Genomic DNA, 24,495 nt, shown 5'->3' on the forward strand with positions numbered 1-24,495 from the left:
CCCCCCCGGCCCACACCAGCTCCTTCCTGGCCATTCCAGCAGCAACCCGGTATCCCCCCTCCCCCCCAGGCTAGGACCCCTCCTAGCCGCGACGCACCCTCCATGGTACTTCCGTGAGTCAGCTGACTTCTGCTGACCCCGGCAACCCCCGCCAAAACCCGTCCCCTCCCGACATGGGGTCATCCCCCTCTTGCCACACCTCCTTGGCACCGCTTCAGCGTGGGAAAAACCAGTAGAGGCCACGCCCCCACCACCAGCTCCACCCCCCCTGCCCCGCAGCGCGGGAAACCAGAGGAAAGCCCGCGCTTTCATACTGCCACACCCCACCCTTCTGACGCAGCTCCCCAAAATCCAGTTTCACCCCAGCCCCGTACAGAAGAGAAAATAAAAAACACAAACCCCCAACATTCCCCACATAACCCAAAACCATACCCAACAGACCCACCCGGAAACAGAGCAAAAAACCAGCATTAAAAAAAACATGTCAAAATTACAAAACAGCAACAGCAAAAACAGCAACGACCATAGTGTGCCTCCAGACCCTAGTTCGAGTCCAGCATCTCCGCTTGTACAAAGGCCCACGCCTCCTCCGGGAACTCGAAGTAATGGTGCCGGTCCTTCTATTTCACCCACAGACGCGCAGGCTGCAGCATTCCAAATTTGACCTGCCTGGCATGCAGCACCGCCTTCGTCCGGTTGAACCCGGCCCGCCGCTTAGCCACCTCCGCACTCCAGTCCTGGTAGATTCGCACTACCGAATTCTCCCACCTGCTGCTCCTCTCTTTCTTGGCCCAGCGCAGCACATACTCCCGGTCGCTGAATCGATGGAACCGCACCAGCACCACCCGCGGGGGCTCATTTGTCTTGGCCTCCTGGCCAGCACTCTGTGGGCTCCCTCAAGCTCCAGGGGAAAATGGAAGGACCCCGCTCCCATCAACGAGCTCAACATCGTGGTCACATAAGACTGAAGATCCGACCCCTCCAGCCCCTCCGCCAGGCCCAGGATCCTCAAATTCTTTCGCCTCGTGCGAACGTCCAGCTCCTCCAAGCGGTCTTGCCACTTTTTGTGAAGTGCCTCGTGCAACTCCACTTTCCCCACGAGGACCACAGCCTCCTCCTCCCACTCAGCGGCCTGCTGCTGCAACTCCCGAATGGCCACCTCCTGGGCCGCCTGGGTCTCAAGCAGCCTATTGGTAGTCGCGTTCAGGGAGTCCAGCAACTCGGCCTTCAGCTCCGCAAAACAGCGCAGAAGAGCAGCTTGCTGCTCCTGCGCCCACTTCCACCAGTCCTCGGGTGTTCCGCCGGCCGCCATTTTGTCCTTCTTCCCCCGCTTTTCTTGGGGAGCTGCTGCAGCCTTTTCCTTTGCCCCACTCCGGGTGAGCACCATAAATTTCGGGGAATGTTCCTCCAAACACCTTCCCCCACCGGGATTTGTCGAAACAGCGCCGTTTGGGGCCCTCAAATAGGCCCGAAAGTCCTTTAGTAGCGGGAGCTGCCGAACGTGCGACTTAGCTCCGCATAGCCGCAACCGGAAGTCCAACATAATCAATATGGATTTGTATCCATGCCTGCCAGGCCATTCCCAAGGATGCAGTGGAACTGTTGCAGGCACCCGTTCTTGCAGTTGGCACTGTTAATGGTGCTTGACTAGTTTCTCGGTGTAAGTATCAATACCAGGCCATCAGACCACTCGTGGCAAGCAACTTCATCTTAGAAATGCCAGGATGAACACTGTGTAATTCAGTAAAGAATACTTTCATTCCCTCGGAAACTGGCTCATTTATCCATCCTATAAGTATTTAGTGGCTCACTTTGGACAGATGTCGATTTTGATTGGTTCAGTTCCTGATCTGCTTGCCGAGACTGGCAATGTGTCGCAAGAATTTAATGTCATGATGACTTCTTGGTAATAGTAATAATCTTTTATTGTAACAAGTAGGCTTGCATTAACACTGCAATGAAGTTACTGTGAAAAGCCCTGAGTCACCACATTCCGGCACCTGTTTGGTTACATATTCATCGAATATGCACGTCTTTTGAGACTTGCACTGCCGACGGAATGGAGAATCCAACAGTGGAGAATTCAAGCCATAATCAGGGTACCTTAACCTAAGTTATTTTAATGACATTATTTCAACAGACGCCTAATACAATATATATAAAAACTTCCTCCATTCATCACATGGGCACTGCTAGCATTGGTGGCACTGCTGCCTCACAGAACCAGGGACCCAGGTTTGATTCCGACTTCGGGTGACTGTCTGTATGGAATTTGCACATTCTCTCCGAGCCTGTGTGGGTTTCCTCCGGGTGCTCCAGTTTCCTCCCACAGTCCAAAGATGTGCCGGTTAATGGAGTGGTCATGCTAAATTGCCCCTTCGGGTGTGGTTGAAGGAATAGGGTGGACTAGGTAGGGTAGTCTTTCGAAGGGTCGGTGCAGACTATACCAGCTGAATGGCCTCCTTCTGCACTATAGGGATTATATGACTATTCATGCTACAGTGGACGTAGATGGACAGAAAATCAAGATGGAGGTGAACACAGGAGCCTCTTCATCAGTAATCAGTGAAAAGACCTTCAGGAAGATTTGGGGCTCTAAGCAGTCACCAGCCCTTACTCGGGCAGGAATCAACATTTGGACGTACACCGGAGAAACTATACCATTGCTTGGAGCGTTGTATATAATGACCAAGAATCAAGAGCACATCTCCTGGTAGCAAGAAGCATGGTTGTGACTGGCTCAGGAAAATTTGATTAAACTGGGGTGAGAAGTCACACAAAAGTGACAGAGGATTTCATGCAGAAATATCCTGATCTGTTTTCAACCCCTGCAGGAGGCAAGATATTTTCAAAACTGGACATGAGCCAGGCCTTTTAGCAACTCTTGCTCGAGAAAAGAAAAAACACAACTCTTGCTGGAGGAAGATTCAAAGCAGTACATGACCATCAACACGCAAAAAGGGTTGTTCAAGTATAATGGTTTGGTTTTTGGTGTATCCTTCAGTCCAGTGATTTTCCAAATGACGATGGACGACCTGTTACAAGGCATTCCTCATGCTGCAGTCTACGTATATGACATTTTAATTTCCATTAAGACTGAGGCGAAGCACCTCAGCAACCTGAATGCCGTTTTTAAAAGTTCAAGGCGGGACTGGGTCTGAAGCATACCCAAGTGTATTTTTCAGGCACGAAGCGTGGAGTATCTAGGCCTTAGAATCACTGCACAAGGCTTATCTCCTGTGGAAGGGAAGGTTCACGTGATGAAGGAGGCTCCATAGCCAGGAATGTGGCTGAGTTCAGGTCATTTGTAGGTTTGATAAACTATTGTAATGATAATAATCTTTATTATTGTCACAAGTAGGTTTACACTAACACTGCAATTAAGTTACTGTGTGGCCACACTGCGGCGCCTATTTGGGTTCACTGAGGATTAATTCAGATTGTCCAATTTACCTAACAAGCACATCTTTCGGCACTTGTGGGAGAAAACCAGAGCGCCCGGAGGAAACCCATGCAGACACAGGGAGAATATGTAGACTCCTCGCAGACAGTGACCCAAGCCGGGAATCGAACTTGGGACCCTGGCACTGTGAAGTAACAGTGCTAACCACTGTGCTATCATACCGCCCATGAGCCATTCATGAGCCTTTACAGTGAGTCTAAATGTATTCCTCCCAATGCCTCAGCAAGAATACAGCACTGGGTGCTTACATTGTCAGCGTATCAATACAGAATCGTTACAGGAAGGACAATGCCAGCGCAGACGGGTTAAGTTGCCTCCCTTTACTTGTTTTGTCAACTCAGGTATTGTGACCTCCCGAGAAGATTTTATTTCGAGAGAGACTTGCCCAATCTCCAGTGAGTGCTAAACAAATTAAGCAGTGGATAGACAGAGATCCTATTCTGTCACAAGTTAAAGATTTCTGATGCAAGGATAGCCATCTATCATAGAAGATGCTGGGTTGAAGCCTTATGTGATGCGCAAAGTGTGCAGGGTGGTTGCATACTGTAGGGGATGAAAGTGGTTGGTCCACCTCTGGCAGTAGCCAGCATTGGCTACCTGGAGTTATTCTTAAACAAAGTGGTCCAGTATCTTTGGCAGTGAAATTGAACGATTGAAGAGTTGATTAGAAAACCAGGATCACATTCGTCCACACCACAACTCGGAGATGGCAAAAAATCCAGATAACACAATAGAAAAGAAATGTGGCTGTGGAAATTCAACAAGAAATAGTTCCTGTTGTACCAGGACTTCCAGTGGACTCTACTTCAGGAGAGGGACACTCATGCAGAGATAATCAACTACTTCTGTGCCCACAAGTTCATGTCACGGAGACAGATGAATTGCACTTTTGCAGTGGAGATTCTGCTAAATGTTGAACTAAGTCAAGCATCACCAGAGTGACAATGTCACCAATGATACTGCGCAGATCACAGCGTAGTCGCAAAGCTGCTAAAAGGGTGATGTATAATTAAGGCATTAGTTTCATTCTATTTTTGTCTTTAAAGGCGATTAAAATTTGAGGAGAGGTGTTATTGAGTATCATTATTATGCATCTTATTTAAATCCTTGCTGATGTCATCAGTAAGTGCTGTGAAATCATTAGTTGTTGTCTGTATATTTATATTTAACTGTAGCTTGTTCTAATTCTATTCTGTTACTGTCATTTTGATGTTCAACTAGCTGCTCCCATTTTTGAGTCCATACTGTATTTTAAACTTTGTGATTTTTATATATTAAAGAAGATTAACTTTAAGGTTAATGCATTTCGACTACCTTTTTGTGGTCAAGTTCCTACAACTTCTGACACTGATTTTCTGGCAGTGTATTTGATGTATATCGTGAACTATTTAGTGCTATTTTCCTTTGTAGCTGCAGAGTTGCTGTCCTTCGAAGAATCTCCACTGCAAAAGTGCAATTCATCTGGCTCCATAAAAGCTGTCAGCTCACTGTCAATGGAGAAGTTACAATATTGGGTGGAATCTTACCATCAGCAAGACACTCCACCTCGCCGTGCCACATTTCTGCCTCAACCGGCCGGTGGGATGCTCTGTTACGCCAGCCGGTCAATGGGATTTCCCATTGTGGGGCAGCCCCATGGCGTCGGGAAACCCTCGGGCTGCCGGCAAAATGGAGCATCCCGCCGGTGGAGAATATCGCCCCATATTTTTTAAATTGTCAGACTCAGACTGAAAACTGGCGTGTAGCTCTCCAGCTACACAGACTAGTTTTCACTCCAGATCTTGATCTACTCTGAGTAAAAAGAATTGAGTGGGCATTGTTTAATCAGTCAGCGCAGGGTCTGATAGAGTCAGCAAGGCAGCAAGGACAGTTCCACAGAGAACGAGACACCATCGTTGAAAGCACATCCCGATCAGAACTGAAGATAAATTCCAGCACCCCCTCACTACGGAGGTATTTCTGCGCACTTCCTACTTCCAATCATTGGGGCTTTTCCCCCTCTCCACTGGTACTCTTACCCCCTCCCCACTGTGCCTGCAAGCTCCCCCTCCCTCCATGTCCTCGGCATTCTCTCCCCCCCCCCCCACCACACATAATGGGAACCCCCACAATCCACAATGTGACTCCCCAGTGGACCTGCCCCTATAACTTCCCCGTGGCGCTCTGTCAATCTGGCAGTGCCAACTTGTGCCAAGATGCTGTGTCAGGGCACTTCCCAGGCATGTCTCTTTGGACTTGTTTATTGTCACGTGTATGGAGGTACAGTGAAAAGTATTTTTCTGTGAGCAGTTCAACAGATCATTAAGTACATTAAAAGAAAATAAAAGAAAATACATAAAAGGGTAACACAAGGTACACAATGTAACTGTATAAACATCAGCATCAGGTGAAGCGTGCAGGGGTTTAGTGCTAATCAGGTCAGTCCATAAAAGGGTCATTTAGGAGTCTGGCACATCGGGAAAGAAGCTGTTTTTGAGTCATGTTATCAGACTTTTGTATCTCCTGCCCAATGGGAGAAGTTGGAAAAGTGAGTAAGCCGGGTAGGAGGGGTCTTTGATTATGCTGCCCGCTTCCCCAGGCAGCGGGAAGTGTAGATGGAGTCAGTGGATGGGAGGCAGGTTCATGTGATGCACTGGGTGGTGTTCATGACTCTCTGAAGTTGCTTGCGGTCTTGGACCAAGCAGTTGCCATACCAGGCTGTGATGAGCCAGATAGGATGCTTTCTATGGTGCATCTGTAAAAGTTGGTATGAATCATCGTGGACATGCCGAATGTCCTTAGTTTCCTGAGGAAGTATAGGCGCTGTTGTGCTTTCTTGGTGGTAGCGTGACGTGGGTGGACCAGGACAGATTTTTGGTGATGTGTACCCCGAGGAATTTGAAACTGCTAACCATCTCCACCTCGGGCCCGTCCCCGGCGTTTCTCCGGCCTGTGATGGGTCGAGTGGCCGCCCGTTTTCGGCCGGTCCCGCCGGCATATGTTATGACAGGTATTTACCGGCAGGCAGGGGGATCTGGCCCCGGGCGGTGCCCCCATGGAGCCCACCGGTCCGTGATCGGCCTGTGCCGTGGGTGCACTCTATTCCCCCGCGCTGGCCGATGTAACAGTCCTCAATGGCCGGCGCGGAGATGAACCCCCCCCCCCCCCGCGCATGCGCTGGGATGATACCAGCACACGTTGGCGCTTCCGCGCATGCGCCACCTCATGCTGGCCGGCGGAGGCCCTTCGGCGCCAGTTGGCGTGGCGCCAAGCCCCTTCCGGCGCTGCGCAAACCACTCCGGCGCTGGCCTAGCCCCTGAAGGTGCGGAGGATTCCGCACCTACCGGCTGCCCGATGCCGGAGTGGTTCACGCCACTCCTCAGCGCTGGGACCGCCCGCCCCGCCGGGTGGGGAGAATCCCGCCCAGATTTTTCTCCCTTGCTGTTAAAGACACTCAGTGAAATTTAGATTTGATCTGCCTGCAGCTTGCTGTCTGAAGATAGTGACAGTCATGACATATTTAGCATAACTCTAGATTATAAGAGTCACCTAAGGAGAAGGGCATATTATTTTGTGCAGGTTTAATTTAAGGAGCGATTCTCCGGCCTCTTCATGCAGGCACGAATCGCATTGTGGCCGGAGACTCGCGCGAAAGGGCCATAATGCGATTTGTGCAAGAGCGGACTCATTTAAAGATTCACCCTGCTCCCAGCTGGTGACGTAATCTTCCTTGCTGGGCATGAACTAGATTAGCATATTTAAATCCTAATTCAAATATACTGAATCAGCTTTAAGCAGTATTCACTCGGCTTCTATAATTCTCCCACCCACCAGCTCAAGGTGAAGATGGTGGAAACCATCCACAAACGGAGACCAGACATGATGACCGTGCCTGGGGGCTCAGAGGTCATTGAACCCCCCGGGTGGTCAGGGACATGGCTGGAAAGAGTTCTGACACTGACCCCTGGCACCCCGCCAGTGCCTTTAGACCCCATAGCAGGGTGGCGCTCTTTTAGGGGGAGGGGGCCCTGGTGACAGTGATAGGGGGACGTTTTTTTTCAGTGATGGAGAGGTGGAGTTCTGTAGTGTTGTTGAAGAGCACACATTTTTGGGTCTACACACCTCATTCATGGTGCAAATCACCCCAGCCTCCGAAGAAATGTCTAAATGTGAGTGGTTTGCAATCTGGATCCCATCAACCCACCCATAGAACCAGAAAGGTTACAGCACAGAAGGAGGCCATTCTCCCATCTTATCCATACCAGCCCAAGGACACCCAGGTGCCATTTCTAATCCAACTTTCCTGCACTCGGTCCACAGCCCTCTAGCCTTTGGCACTTGATGTGCAGATCCAGGTACTTTTAAAAAAGAGTTTAGGGTCTCCACCACAAACTCAGGCAGCGAATTCCAGACTCCCACTACCCTCTGCAAAAAAACGTCCTTCCTCATGTCCCCTCTGCACCTTCTGCCACTTATCTTGAATCTAAGTCCCCTGGCTCTAGAATTCTCCACCAAGGGAACTAATTTTATCCTGTCCACTCTGTCTCTTCCCCTCATAATTGTGCACACCTCAATTAAGTCACACCCCTTGTGCCAAGGAAAATAACCCCAATCTGTCCAATCTCTCCTCATAGCTACACTTTTATAGCCCTGGCAACATTGTTGTAAACCTTTTCCGCACTCTCTCAAGAGCAATTCCGTCCTTCCTCTTATGTGGTGACCAGAATTGCACACAAAACTCCAGTTGTGGCCTCACCAGTGTTTTATACAATTCCAACATGTTGTCCTTACTTTTATATTCTATATCTTTGCCAATGATGAAGAGCATTCCATATGCTTTCTTTACGACTTTGTCGCCTTGAACTGCTGCTTTTAGGGACCTGTGAACTTGTACACCAAGATCTCTTCACTCAATCTACCCCCTTACTATATGCCCATTTATTATGTCTCCCTATAACTGTTTGACCTCCATAAATGCAGGACTTCACACCTCTCTGTTAAATTCCATTTGCCACCTTATCGCCCATTGCACCAACCCATCTATATCATTTTGGAGATGATAGCTATCCTCCACACTGTCCACCACTCAGCCAATCTTTGTGTCATCTGCAAATTTCCCAATTGTACCCCCCACATTCACGTCCAAGTTGTTAATATATAACACAAACAGTAAGACTCCCAACACCGAGCCCTGTGGAACAGCACTTGAAACAACTTTCCGTTTGCATGGGCATCCATTGACCACTACCCTTTGTTCCTGCGACTAAGCCAACTTTTTATCCAGTTTGCCACATTGCCCTGTATCCCATGGGCTTTTACTTTTTTGGCCAATGTGGGACAAGCGACTTGCTAAAATCTATGTACACACATTCACTGCACTACCTTCATCAACCTTTCTTGTCACTTCCTCAAAGAATTCAATCAAATTGGTGAGGCAAGACCTTCCCTTCATAAACCCATGCTGACTATCTCTGACGAGTCCAGGCCTTTCTATATGACAGTTAATCCTATCTCTCAGGATTGATTCTACTAATTTGCCCACCACCGATGTAGGATTAATTGGCCTATAATTGTTTAGCATTTCCTTCAATCTCTTTTTAAACAATGGAATCACGTTTGCATTTCCACAGTCCTCCGGTACCTCCCCTGTATCTAGTGAAAATTATCCTCAGCGTATCTTCTATCTCCTCCCTGTCCTCCATTAGCTTTGGAAATAGTCAATCGAGCCCAGGCCATTTATCAACTTTCAAGGATTCCAACTTTTTGAATACTTCCTCTCTCTTTATGATTATCCCATCAAATATCTCACCGTGTTCCTCCTGGACTATTATATCTGCATCATCTATTTACTTTGTAAACACAGCGACAAAATATTCATTTAAAACTCTTCCTACAGCCTCTGCATCTACACACCAGTTTCCTTCTTCATCCATGATCGGTCCCTTTTTCCTGAACTAATCTTTTACCATTAATATATTGGTAAAACATCTTTGGGTTTTCTTCAACTTTACTTGCTAATCGTTTTTCATGTCCTCTCTTTAAATTCCTTCGTCCCTGCTCTTCCTATACTCGTCTAGGCTATCTGTAGTGCTTAGGTCTTTGTGCCGATCATACACTTTCTTTTTCCATTTTATCTTCCCCTATAAAACTCTAGACAACCGGGGGGGTGGGGTTGAATTTGGCATGTCTACTTTGTACATTTAGGATCTTGTTTTTTAGTGCTCCCGACTGGTTTTCCACCGATTTATCCTCTAGCAGTGCTGGCCAAGTCCCTTCTCATTTCCACAAAATTTGCCTTCCCATGGTTCAAAATATTTACTCCTCCATTATCTCTGTACTTTTCCATGGTAATATTGAATCTAACTGAATTGTGATCACTATCCCGATATGGTCGCCACCTGTCACTTCACCCACTTGCCCTTCTTTGTTCCCCAAGATTAGGTCGAGATTGTATCTCCTTTCCTTGGGTTTGTCACGAATTGGTTGAGAAAATTTTCCTGAACACATTGCATGAATTCTCCCTCAGTTCCCCTTATATTGTTTGAATCTAAGTTGATATTGGGATAGTTAAAGTCTCCTACTATTCTTGCCCTTGTTCGTACAGGCAGAAATTTGCCTACATATTAGGGGCTGGATTCACCGTTTTGGAGGCTAAGTGCCAACGCCAGCGTGGGAATTATGACACTTTACGACGGCAAAATCGACGCCGAACCTCACCGATCCTGCGACCGGTGAGGGGCTAGCAGCCACGCTTATATAAGTAATGAGAGAATGGCCAGGACTGTGGCTGCGCATGCGCATGGCGATGACGTGCAGAGGTCGCACCGTAAAACATGCCGCCGGACATGCACGGACCCGACCTGCAAAATAGTGCCCCCCCGGCCACCACCCACCAGACCCCTAGCCCTCACAGAGGCTTCCCTAGCCAGCAGCAAGCTCCCGCCCGACTATGGTGGTGCTGGACACAGTCCGCAGCCACTAGGCCGGGTTCCCGACAGCGGAGACCACACGTTCCCTGCTCGGTCGGGAACCCGGCTCATCGGGGATGGTATATTGGGGTGGGCCATTCCAATGGCGTGCACCGCGTGGTTTGATGATGCCATTTTGGAGGCGGCGGAGGATAGAAAACCGACGTCAAACTGCCGCTGCTCCCGATTTGGGTGTCAGAAGGGATTCTCTGCCCGATTGGCAATTCCAAAATCGGTGTCGGGAACGGTGTATCCCGTCCTTGATCTTCTATCTCCCTTTCACTATTTTGGGGGTCTGTAGAATACTCCCAGTAATGGGACAGCACCTTTTTTATTTCTAAGCCCAACCCGTAAAGCTTTGTTTGTTCACCCATTTAAGATATCATCCCTTGTCACAATTGGAATTGATCCTTTAACCATTAGTTCTACTCCCCCTCTTTATTTATCTCACCATGTTCCTGCCCGACACCACACTTAGAAATATTTTGGGAGAATTACGCCCTTAGTCTATGAGGTCAATGAGTGACTTGAGATAGTGGATAGGGGGGCAGCACGGTGGGGCGCAGTGGTTAGCATTGCTGCCTCACGGCGACGAGGTCCCAGGTTCAATACCGGCTCTGGGTCACTGTCCGTGTGGAGTTTGCAGATTCTCCCCGTGTTTGCGTTGGTTTTGCCCCCACAACCCAAATATGTGCAGGGTAGGTAGATTGGCTACGATAAATTGGAAAAAAAAAATGAATTGGGTACTCTAAATCGATTTTTTTTTAAAAGGTAGTGGACAGGATTCTCCATTTGGGAGACTATGGATGAGATTCTCCATTCCCCGATGCTGATTTTGTAATCGGCGATCGGGTGGAGCATCCCTTTTTACGACAAAATCGTGGGCGGCGCCTGTTGGACACCAGTATCGTATACTCCTCCCCCTCCGAAACTGCGTCACTGCGGTGGCACCGCACGCCATTGGGATGGCCTCAGCGCAACGCCTGAAGGCACCCCCCCCCCCTCCCCCGCCCCCCGATGATCCACCCCCCCATGGGCCAGGTTCACAACGGCGCAGTTCACTTCTGGTCCCAGCCATGCGGGAACCCGGCATGGCAGATGCGGACTGTGTCCAGAGCCGCCACAGTCGGGTGGGAGCCATGCTGCTGGCCAAGGGGCTTCTGCAACGGCTGGTGGGGGGCAGCCAGGGATTGGCGGGGGTTTCCTGGGAGGCACTATCTGGCAGGTCGAGTCCACGCACAGCTGGCGCCATGATGTACGGCACAACCACTGCAGGTTATCGCAGTGCGCATATGCGGCCATGGACCCGGCCATTCTCCGGCCCTTTATTTCATGGAGGACGGGAGATTTACATGATGCGGCTCTTAACCCTTCGCCGGTTGCAGCATCTGTGAGAGGCGGCGCCTATTTTTTCCACATAAAACGCCACGGATACTCTGCACTTAGCTGCAGAATTGGCGAATCTGGCCCCATGTTCTCCCGTCGGAACTGATTTGAACCTGATTTGCGCTTAAGCTGGGAGCTCACGTCAGAAAGCGATTCCCAATCCTTAACCATGCAAAATTTTGCATGGCAAGGGCTTCAACTTCACCCCCCCCCCCCCCCCCCCCCCCCCTCCCCTCCCCCGATATTTTCTGAGACACCGCCTGTTCCCCCCTTTCCTCCGGTACAGTGGTGGCCCCACTGATGCTTTCCCACTAGATACCCCAAATTAAAGAGATAGAGATAGATAGAGAAATACAGCACAGAACAGGCCCTTCGGCCCACGATGTTGCGCCGAACCTTTGCCTTAGGTTAATCATAGAATTTTGGACAATTTTTCATGGCCAATCCACCCAACCTGCACATCTTTGGACTGTGGGAGGAAACCGGAGTACCCGGAGGAAACCCACGCACACACGTGGAGGATGTGCAGACTCCACACAGACAGTGACCCAAGTCGAAATCGAACTTGGGACCCTGGAGCTGTGAAGCAATTGTGCTATCCACAATGCTACCGTGCTGCCCTTAAGAAGTTAACCTACACTCCATTATTCTACCCTAATCCATGTACCTATCTAATAGCCGCTTGAAGGTCCCTAACGTTTCCGACTCAACTACTTCCACAGGCAGTGCATTCCATGCCCCCACTACTCTCTGGGTAAAGAACCTACCTCTGACATCCCCTCTATATCTTCCACCATTTATCTTAAATTTATGTCCCCTGGTAATGGTGTGTTCCACCCGGGGAAAAAGTATCTGACTGTGTATCTATTCCACTAATCAACTTATAAACCTCTATCAAGTCGCCCCTCATCCTTCTCCGTTCTAATGAGAAAAGGCCTAGCACCCTCAACCTTTCCTCGTATGACCTACTCTTCATTCCAGGCAACATCCTGGTAAATCTCCTTTGCACCTTTTCCAAAGCTTCCACATCCTTCCTAAAATGAGGCGACCAGAACTGCACACAGTACTCCAAATGTGGCCTGACCAAGGTTTTGTACAGCTGCATCATCACCTCACGGCTCTTAAGTTCAATCCCTCTGCTAATGAACGCTAGCACACCATAGGCCTTCTTCACAGCTCTATCCACTTGAGTGGCAACTTTCAAAGATCTATGAACATAGACCCCAAGATCTCTCTGCTCCTCCACATTGCCAAGAACCCTACCGTTAACCCTGCATTCCGCATTCATATTTGTCCTTCCAAAATGGACAACCTCACACTTGTCACGGTTAAACTCCATCTGCCACTTCTCATCCCAGCTCTGCGTTCTATCTATGCCTCTTTGAAGTCGACAACAGCCCTCCTCACTATCCACAACTCCACCAATCTTCGTATCATCTGCAAATTTACTGACCCACCCTTCAACTCCCTCATCCAAGTCGTTAATGAAAATCACAAACAGCAGAGGACCCAGAACTGATCCCTGCGGTACGCCACTGATAACTGGGCTCCAGGCTGAATATTTGCCATCCACCACCACTCTCTGTCTTCTATCGGTTAGCCAGTTTGTTATCCAACTGGCCAAATTTCCCACTATCCCATGCCTCCTTACTTTCTGCACAAGCCTACAATGGGGAACCTTATCAAATGCCTTACTAAAATCCATGTACACTAGATCCACAGCTTTACCTTCATCCACATGCTTGGTCACCTCCTCAAAGAAGTCAATAAGACTTAGAACATAGAACAGTACAGAACAGGCCCTTCGGCCCTCAATGTTGTGCCGAGCCATGATCACCCTACTCAAACCCACGTATCCACCCTATACCCGTAACCCGTAACCCAACAACCCCCCCCTTAACCTTACTTTTATTAGGACACTACGGGCAATTTAGCATGGCCAATCCACCTAACCCGCACATCTTTGGACTGTGGGAGGAAACCGGAGCACCCGGAGGAAACCCACGCACACAGGGGGAGGACGTGCAGACTCCACACAGACAGTGACCCAGCCGGGAATCAAACCTGGGACCCTGGAGCTGTGAAGCATTTATGCTAACCACCATGCTACCCTGCTGCCCTTGTAAGGCAAGACCTACCCATCACAAATCCGTGCTGACTATCCCTAATCAAGCAATGTCTTTCCAGATGCTCAGAAATCCTATCCCTCAGTACCCTTTCCATTACTTTGCCTACCAGATCCCCCAGATACGCCAAATTAAAGAGACCCCCACTAGTGACCCCTTCATTAAAGAGACCCTGCCAGATACATCCGAATTAAAGACACACACCCCAGAAGAGAGACCTCTGTGTGGAAGCTAGAGAGCAGTGCAGACAGAGGCAGTGGAAAGAAATCAAGGGCTGGATTCTCTGTACCTGAGATTGTGTTGATGCTGGGGCAGTGTTGTTGGACTTTCATGACAGCAAAACTGGCGCCGAACATGGATTAATTCAGCAACTGTAGAAGGGATAACACCGGTGCCACATGGAACGCAATTGATTCCAATGAAACACGGTGTGGGATTTGCCGGGTCCGTGATTGACACTTGTGAGATTGACAAGCTGCAGCCTCATATACACATTACACTCCCCACATAAATTCACCCCAGCCAACAAGATGGCACTGGTTGTGCTGGAGCATGCCCCTGGGTCAACTGCGGCCAAAGGGCACCTAGGCGGAATGTCTGGGGGTACCCTATGCGTGGCCCTAAGTTCACAGTGGGCTGGCAGCGGCATGTGCAGCCGCATGGCAGCCTTTCTGGCTGCAGCAATGGTGTTCCCTGCCTGTCCTCCCGACCCTACAGCCCACTTACTGCCCCCCCCCCCCCCCACTCCCCTGACCATCACAGAAGCCCCCTCCTGGCCAGTGGCACAACTGTCAGAAAGCGATGTTAAACACTTTCCATACCGCCTCTCTCTCCCTCAGCAGCCACAATGCCGGTTTCACGATTTTTAAAAGCACAAGTGAACGCCGTTGGAACTCAGCCCCGGAGAATACTGGGTTAGGCCCGTGAACGATATGCAAACAGTGTTTACTGTTTGTGCATTCCGGACCACATTACCGCCATTGTCGAGGAGGTGGAGAATTGCCATTTGGCATCAAATCGGCGCCCGATGTACTTTTGCCGTCAGCAACTATTTTCCAAACTATTTTAATTGCGTTTCCCGATTTTGCCGCCAGCCAATGGAGAATCATGCCCCTCTGCTTTAAAACGCATCTGTGCAATACACCTGCTGCTTCAGGCAGAGGAAGCATCACCTGCCAATTGCTGGAAAGAGAAAACCAGTCAGCTGGTTTTAAACCCCCTCAGATCTCTTCTGCAAGCCTTTCATTCATTTTCTTTGATATATCGATTTTTCTAGGTTGTGATTGACAGCTTCCACACACTCCCAGCTATCTGCATTGTTCCAGTCATCTGCCTTCATGCTTGAGTGACTTTGAAGTTGTCAACTGTGAAACTAACCACAGAGTTTATAAATATTGTGCTTTGATTGACAGCTCCTGGACCACAGCAAAGAGAGTTAAGTGCTTTTTGTTAGTTATGAAGCTGACTACTTCTAAGTAGTTACCCTGGCTCACCGCGACATCCACCGCATCACGTACACACTTGTCAAGACCTGCACCAATTCCTGTCCATGTGATTCCCGGCCCAGTGGACTGAAGAACCATGAGGACCTAGAAAAATATGGTGCCCGTCCCATTAATAGGATGCAAATGGGTTTGAATGACCCATTTGTATCCTCCCACGGGTGTGGGGTGCGAACCTTTGTCCCAGTGCCAGTGGAGGACTGGAGCATCAGAACCTACGCTGATCCCGTTTTCTGCCCGACGCTGGATTCTCCGCTGCTGGCACGTGATTATTACCACATCGTGTCATTCACATAACCATTAACTCATACCTCTATTTCTCCCCCTCGCATAATCTCAGAATTGCTAAATTCTTTCATTATGCTATTTACAAATCTGTTTCCGTTCCAATTATTTCCCTCTAAAGTTATAATGTCACATGTTGAGCCTGTCAGGTGCTTTGACAACTCTCTTTGAACTCATCTCGAGTATTCTTGGTTGGTATTGCTGGAGTACAGCTGGTTCCTGGACTGGAGCATCATTTCTGGGAGTGTTTGCAATAGGGACTGGGTTGTTAAATTTGTAGTGATTATACGAAAAGGATTGACTCCTTGTAGTCTATGGGGTAGCAGTTCCTTCTGTTCCTCTGTAAAATGCCGAGTGGTGTTTTGACAAGGTGTGACTGGAGCTGCTGGGCTTGGTGTATGACCATATCCTGGGCCTGTGGTCTCTGATCAAGTACTTTCCCTCCTTCTATTACAGGCAGTGTCTGTGCCCTATGTCAGTGGTTATACCAGTTGGACTGCCTCTCTTTTTGTGGTTGCCAACGACACCGTACCCGGTCAGGCCTTTGTAAAGTGATGTTTGGTCCTGGAGTGATGAAAGCTATGCTTTCAGATTTCTGCCATTGAGCAATCTGGATGGAGTAAAGCCTTTCCACAATGGCGACTCCTTGTAATTGAGCAAGGGTAACATTAGGTCCGTGTTATTTTTGAACAATATCTTGATGGTTTTTACCCCTCATTCTGCTTCACCATTCACCTGAAAGTTTTTACCACAGCTTCTGTGGTTGTCGTATGGTGTCTACTGATTTCCAACCAGAGAGAATAATAGTTGATGACGAGCAGGTAGACTATCCGACCAAAGTCAAGCAAATCTATTCCAAGCCTTTGGCAGGGCCTGGACTGAAATGCTGAAGATAAGTGTGGACTGTGATCTGATTTTTTCCTGGCACGTATTCCGTGGTATAGTCATAGCGCGTGAATCTTAACTAGAAACACTGTGGGTGGGATTCTCCGACTCCCCGCCGGGCCGGAGAATTGCGGGGGGGGCGGAGTTAATCCTGTCCCGCCACCCCGATGCCGGCTGCCGGATTCTCCGAATTCTTCCACGGTGGCCTGGCCCGCAATCGGGGCCCACCGATCCGCGGACGGGCCTGTGCCGTGGGGGCACTCTTTCCCTCCGCGCCGGCCGGTGTAACAGTCTGCCATGGCCGGCGCGGAGAAGGACTACCCTGCGCATGCACTGGGATGATGCTAGCACACGCTGGCGCTCCCACGCATGTGGCAATTCTCGGCGGCCGGCGGAAGCCCTTCGGCGCCGGTTGCCGTGGCACCAAGCCCTTCGGCGCTGGCTGGCGCAGCGCCAACCCCACCACCGCCGGCCTAGCCCCTGAAGGTGCGGAGGATTCTGCACCTTCCAGGCAACCTGACGCCGGAGTGGTTCACGTCACTCCTCAGTGCCGGTACGGCCCGCCCCGCCGGGTAGGGGAGAATTCCGCCCTGCATCCGTAGTGACATCTTAGCAATTTTGTTGGAGCTCAGAAGAGTGACCAAGACTTTATGGCCTGCCTCCATCTTGAATTGCAAGCCCATTAAGTAAGTGGGAATGTTTTTACAGGCCCATGTCACTGCTGATGCCTCCTTTTCAATTGTTGCTTAGCATTGTTCAGTTTCATCAGTTTCATGACGATCTTGAAGCCCAGTAAATTAGATTTTCCTGCCATCCTCTTGGATCAGCAGCTCCAAACCCCATTGATGCTACATCAGCAACAACTGTTGTTGGCAGTTTGGGGTCACAATGTGCCAGCACTTTATTAGTGTGAGGAAAATGAGAGTTCTTAATATTTTTGCAATATCATTGTCATATACTGGACGACAAGCTTATGTGTGTAACTATGGGAGTGACGTGTTTAATTCAACAAGAGACAGACTGCAAAGGCCAAAACGTCAATAAATGAGGTATGAAGGGAGGTGGTTGAAATAGTAATGAACAGGGGGCAAGGAAAGCAATCTGACTAGGAAATTACATTGGGCAGAAAAATACATAATTTTAAAGTTGTTGGATTTCAAAGGAAACTAAAATAATTGGAAGATGGTAAACGAAGAAGCAAAATAGCAGGTTTACTTTATAAATATATGAACCATAAATAAATTTTTAAGAAGTTGATCAATTTTGGGTAGAGGAACTTCTGAAGGATTTAAAAAACAATATAGTGGAAGATCAAAGAGAGAAAAAAAACATATTTAAAGTGACACTGAAGGCTGTTGTGTGTGGCTCCCAGATCGTGACCAGGACAGTGTCTGCTGAACACCAATTGTTACCATCCTTAAGGAGGAGAGTCAGCATAAGAGCAGCAGGGCATTGTGTGCTAGTACTGGAACTCTTCTGGATTAGGAAGTCTATAAGGAATGTTGTCATCAAAAGGGGTTTTTTTAGCTCTGAGTTTATTGAATCTAATATATTTTAGGCAATGTTTCAAAGTACAGTTAAGTGTGTGATGGTGTTATTGTGTCTTCAACTGTTATTTTTTTTAATTAATCAATGTTTAAATGTAATATTTAAAATCATTACAAGTAGTCTGGAATTTACTTATCTTGACTTCAGATATTTCACAACATACAAATTGCAAATAGTTGTGGCAGCTTGTTGCAAGTTTCACTTTGAGATTTGGGCAGCCTGACGCTTACCATCTGCTTTGTCATAACATTGGAGACAAGCAATTCTTTAATCTTGTCAAAAGAGTTCTTCTGGTTGACTCCCTAGACCCTTTCTCAACAGATCTCTTAGATGTTCATTAATAGTGGTATGTGATGAATTTCCTAACCTGATTGGTCATACGTAAACATTATGATCTATCTTTGTACATTTTTGGTGGATAATAATGATAATGAGTTCCTCTTAGACCCAACCACCTTCAGCTGCTTCATCAACCACCTTCAGCTGCTTCATTAATGACTTTTCATCTGTCATAAGGTCAGAGGTGGGGATGTTCGGTGATGATTGCACAATGTTCAGCTCCATTCCTGACTCCTCAGACCCTGAAGTAATCCATGTCCAAATGCAGCAAAACCGGGACAATATCCAGGCTCAGGCTGCCAAGTGTCAGGAAATCATCATTGACTGGAACCCAACAATGCTCCTTAGACTGCATAATTTTGTTCAGCCCAAGCGGCACCTCCAGTTCCTGCCCTCTTTCCATTTCCACCACCGGGAAGACCAACCCATCCAGAAACTGTACCATAGACGAGTCTTTCTCCAGAGGTTCAGATGCATATAACCGCCGGTAAAAGGTCTCAAATACCCTATTGACCACTCTGGAGCAGAAACCAACTCTCCTCTCGAAAACTTAACCTGAGCTATCTCCCGAGAGGCTGCCTGCTGCATCAACTGGCTGGCCTTCTCCCTATATTCATAAAATATCCCTCTCGCACGACAAAGCTGGCTCACCAACTTCCGCATCGATACAAACTCAAACTACATCTGCAACTTCTTCCTCTCTGCTAACAGCTGTGCTGTTGGGCATCAGTAGAGTATTTTTCAGTCCACCCCAAGGATGGAATCCACTAATTTCAGCCTCTCCGCCCTACCAGACCTATCTCGATGATCTTTAAATCTAGATGAACTCTCCCCCCGCCCCCCGCCCCCCGATGACCTTCTTTAGTGCTTACCAGAACATGGAAGGTGATACCTCATTCTTATTGAACTGCACATAGCTTCCCCTATTGGTACCTATCCTCTCACAAACCCCCTTGGCTGTGAGCAATGCCCTATCCAACTCCATGGGGATTGCTGAGTGCAATCCATCTCCAAACACATATCCACATAATATGGGGTGTGGTCAGATATTATAATCAGCGAATACGCCTTCCCCACAACCCCAGGGCGTAACGATTTACCCACTACAAATACATCTATGTCAGAGTAGACCCGTTGCACATACCCTTGGGTATCTGAATCTCCACAGGTCCACCCCTTACCCTATCTGTTCTAGAAACACTAGCAGTTCCTTCACCACCTCCGATATCATAAAGGACTTGGGGCATCCCACACAATTAAACTCCCCACCCGATAATTAACTGTCAAGGTCAGGGATGACCGCCAACACTCTCTTGATAAAGTCCGTATCATCCTAGTTGGGGGCATGTACATTCACCAAGACCACCAGGCGAGCCAGATACACCACTCCAAACCGCACTTTGCTCTTATAAAGAGTCACCTTGGCCTTATTGAACCCATGCACCATTTTGCCAGTTCTGCCCTAGCATTCTGATAAATTCGGATGCGATAGCGTCCTATCTCCATTCTTGAGTGCCCCTCGCCCACCTCAGGATTTTTTCTTTATCCAAATACCGGTGAAGTCAGACTTTGGTTGCCTGTGGCATTCACACCTTCTACGCCCTCCGGCAGCCCAACGATTCTCAAACTTTTACATCTGGAGCGATTCTCCATGTTGTCGACCTTGGACTTCAATGTCTCCTGTCTGTCCGCCAACATCGTCACCTCTGTTTCCAAGGTTGCAATCTGATCACAATGATCCGTGACTGTCTCCTCCACCTTCCTACTCATCAAGCACTGTACCTCCAACCATTGTTCCACCCTGTCCAGAACTGCATGAATGGGCTCAATCACCGTTGCCAGTTCGTCCATGACCGTCTGCCTCTGTTCCACCAGTCTCTTAGTAGTCCAGTGAGGGCCAGCGACGACACAGAGGCCTCCACCATTTTCTACCCTCTTGCAACACAGGGGCCTTCTAAGTCAGACAAGGACTCCTTACTCTGCTTTTTCCTGATGTTATAACTTTCAAGCATCCCACGCCAGGGGAGGAATCCAAACTTTCCAACTACACCACTTTTTCACCTGAACAGCACCTATTAAACGGGCAGAACGGGCCAAAAACCGAACCCCAAGCAGGAGCCCCTTATATATGACCGTTCACCTCATGGCTGCCACCGGAAGTCAGGTTGTCAGAAATCTAACCGATTATTCCTAAATCCATGCTGACTACTATTGATGGTCTCTGCTTTTCAGTTAAGTATTGATGACGTTCCATATAACGCCGTGGATAATTTTCCCACCACAGATATTGGAATTACTTGTTTAATGTATTCACTTCATCCTCCAAGTAGAAAATGGAAACACATTTTGGGTAGAGTGTAAAGCAGGCAAATTTGCAAACAGCCGTTTTCCACCAGCAGTAAATGTAAAAACACTTTAGTGTGTGCTTTAATGTGGAGGAATAAAGCAGAAATAACTCAAGACCTGCTGAGATCCAATGAAATAGTTGCAGAAATATTTATTTGATAAAGCAGTCTGATACAACAGACTAAACATTTGAGTAAGAAGTAGTTGGTGCTTCTGATTCCAAATGCAATGGTTCACTGCTTCTTTCTGACTGTATCCCATTAGGGAATAGATTAAGGTTGTCCAAAATCATTTTTCTCAGAACCATGAACAGCTTTTGTGATATGGGTCTCTGTCATAGAACATGCAGTGCAGAAGGAGGCCATTCGGCCCATCGAGTCTGCACCGACCCACTTACGCCCTCACTTCCACCCTATCCCTGTAACCCAATAACCCCCCCTAACCTTCTTGGTCACTAAGGGCAATTTAGCATGGCCAATCCACCTAACCTGAACGTCTTTGGACTGTGGGAGGAAACGGGAGCACCCAGAGGAAACGCACACAGACACGAGGAGAACGTGCAGACTCCACACAGACAGTGACCCAGCAGTGAATCGAACCTGGGACCCTGGTGCTGTGAAGCCATAGTGCCATTCACTTGTGCTACCGTGCTGTCTGTGTGGAGTTTGGACATTCTCCCCATGTTTGCGTGGGTTTCGCCCCCACAACCCAAAGATGTGCCCCAGCTTGTGGTTTGCATTACCTACCATTAAAATTGTTAATATGTAGCAACCCATTAATATGGGTGGGTGAGTTGTGAAATTTGAATATTGGTGGATTGGCCACGCTAAATTGCCCCTTAATTGGAAAAAATGAATTGGACACTCTAACTTTATTTTTAAAAGATTTGATGTGCTGGTACTTATAAAATCATAGAATTTACCATGCAGAAAGAGGCCATTCAGCCCATCGAGTCTACACCGGCCCTTGGAAAGAGCACCCTACTTAAGCCCACACTTGCACCCTATCCCAGTAACCCCACCTAACCTTTGTTTTGGATGCTAAGGGCAATTTAACATGGTCAATCCACCCAACCCGCACATCTTTGAACTGTGGGCGGAAACCGGAACACCCGGAGGAAACTTAACGCAGATACGGGGAGAAAGTGCAGACTCTGCACAGTCAGTGACCCAGCCGGGAATTGAACCTAGGACCCTGGAGCTGTGAAACAACAGTGTTAACCACAGTGCTGCCCTACTGGTACTTAAGGCTGATGCTCTCCGCACAGACGCAATCAAATGGTTAAATGTAATTTGAATTTAATTTGATTCAATAAACGTTTTGGAGGGGAGTACTGTTTTTATTCAGTTGATTAGAGGAAGTTATACTGTTTAGCTCTTGACAGTTGTCTACCTTCTTAAAGTAAAAACTGGGATACTCTGATCCAAATACTTAAAAATGCCCCAGCTTGTGGTTTGCATTACCTACCATTAAAATTGTTAATATGTAGCAACCCATTAATATGGGTGGGTGAGTTGTGAAATTTGAATATTGTCATTGTTTTGCATTGGGGGGAAAAATGTCTCTTCATGCAGTTTTTTATATTCACAGTTTCAATGTGTCAAATACAAAGTTCAGTACAAGGTGGATTATACCAGTAATAAGATTTGAAACAAAGCATTTTATCGTGCTCACCTTGTCAAATTGACCGTGGCAGGATAAACTTTGCCTCTGCAGACTATAGATTTTACTGCAGTAGAATTGTAAGTTTGTGCTTTTGTGATTTCTCATTGCTGCATAGTTGACAGGGCTATGTAAAGTCCTTTTGTTTTTGTCTATTCCTATACTCGTATTGAAACTGGCATGGTATTCCTTAAGCTCTATGTCACTCATTTCTTGACACCAAAATAAAATCAGGGTTCAAATAGAACCACGGTTTTGCAATTAATTCCTACTGACTAAATAATTGGCTTTTGAATAAATCAAATTTGCTGAATATTTAGTATGTTGGTTCCATTTGCATATCACAATGTGAAAACAGAATTACCTGATCTTAATTCATTACCTTTTAATTTGCAAGTCAATCTGGCTAATTAATTTATTACTCAATGGTTTAGATTTAATTCTCACAAATCGTATCATAAGTATTGAACAATTCACATTACCTGGAACTTAAAGGATGATTTGATCACTTAAGCCTGAAATTGCCACCCTTTTTCAGGGAATCCTATACATGGCCTATAAATCCTTATTTGCCTTAACTAGGACCCACTAACCATCAAAGCCTGGAAACTCAAAAGGTCTTGTTTGGTTAGTGGTTATAAGTGGCTGTAACAAACTAAGAAAATAAGATGTTCAAACAATTTGAATTCATATTTGTGTAGCTAATGAATAGAACGGCAGTGTGCAAGCCACACATTAGTGCCAGTCTCAGATTTTCTCTATTGTCGTGGGAAATAGGATTCACATGGACGGTGCGGGAAAGTGCATCAGTCTGATTGGTATTAAGTAGATTTATTAAATGAGCAAAGGAAGTGAGTTTGATGGAGCATAGCAACCTTGAAAACCAATTGTTACAGAGACAAAGGTGGTCGACATTGGTTTTAATGAAACAGTGTTAATGAGTTATGAGGTTATTGTTGTCATAAAGGATATTTTTCAAGTAGGCTGCATTCTTGGAACAATTTGTACTGAAATATTCCCATGTCTGCAGGAGATGCTAAAGTCTTTTCTGAACTTTTATTCTGAGAATGTAAACTTTTGTGAGGTGACACAATTGGAGGCTAAAAGATTTCTGCACCTACGCTATCACTTAATGACCACACGTAATATTCTTTTCTCTTTCATTTTAGTCGGAATATTAGCTTCTTTGAACTAAAATAATGTTGCTGAAATACGAGTCGGATATAAATGTTCATATGACAACATTGCCAACTGTAATTTCATGGTCGCTTTTGAATTGATTGTCATTGCCAAATTTTTGTGTGAGATGTCATTGTCCCTTTAAAGTGTAGGAGATTGAACATTATAGAAATAGGTATCTTTACATTTACATTTTGGTACTTTTAACAGAAAAAAGTTTAATTAAACATTTTCTACTAAAACACAAGGAGCAAGAAACTTTCTTTGAGTTTGTCATCAAGTAATTTGTAATTGAATGGAAAGTTAAACTACTCACTAATTGTGTATTTGCATTTCTATATTTTTCAGGTATGAGAATACTAGTGACTCTACTACTAGATACTCTGCCTATGTTAGGCAATGTCCTCCTTCTTTGTTTTTTTGTCTTCTTTATATTTGGAATTGTTGGAGTGCAGCTGTGGGCTGGGCTGTTAAGGAACAGGTGTTTTTTTGAAGACAGCTTTGCAATGTAAGTGTACCCTCTAAAATCGTTTAAGCTACATGATGGTTTTTCTGCGATTATAGTGTGTATTCGGAAAGATTTGGATTTCTAATTTTGGGCGTGATTTACTGGCTGTTCATGCCGGCGGGATATTCCGATCGCATGCCGATGCACGGGTTTCGTGGTTCTGGTCATATGCTGGCGCGCGGATTTCCTGGCAACGAGTGCAGTCACCAGGGAATCCCGTTGACAACAGCGGGGCCGGTAAATCTTGCCCACAGTCTGGTTGAATATAGTACTCGATAAAATAATTCCTTACTACACTGTCCTGAAATCTATATGCTTT

General features: G+C 47.1%; 1 protein-coding gene across 4 annotated transcripts in view; it reads left to right on the forward strand.

Moving 5' to 3' along the window:
• cacna1ha (calcium channel, voltage-dependent, T type, alpha 1H subunit a) overlaps window positions 1–24,495 on the forward strand; it is an 806,165-nt gene that overhangs the window by 416,602 nt on the left and 365,068 nt on the right. For all 4 annotated transcript variants that reach the window (XM_038819421.1, XM_038819419.1, XM_038819420.1 and 1 more), the window contains one exon: window positions 24,017–24,176. In XM_038819421.1, coding sequence (XP_038675349.1) covers window positions 24,017–24,176 — 160 coding nt within the window. The remainder of the gene's footprint in view (window positions 1–24,016; window positions 24,177–24,495) is intronic.

Source organism: Scyliorhinus canicula, chromosome 15 (assembly GCF_902713615.1).
Source record: "Scyliorhinus canicula chromosome 15, sScyCan1.1, whole genome shotgun sequence".
Taxonomy (NCBI): Eukaryota; Metazoa; Chordata; class Chondrichthyes; order Carcharhiniformes; family Scyliorhinidae; genus Scyliorhinus; species Scyliorhinus canicula.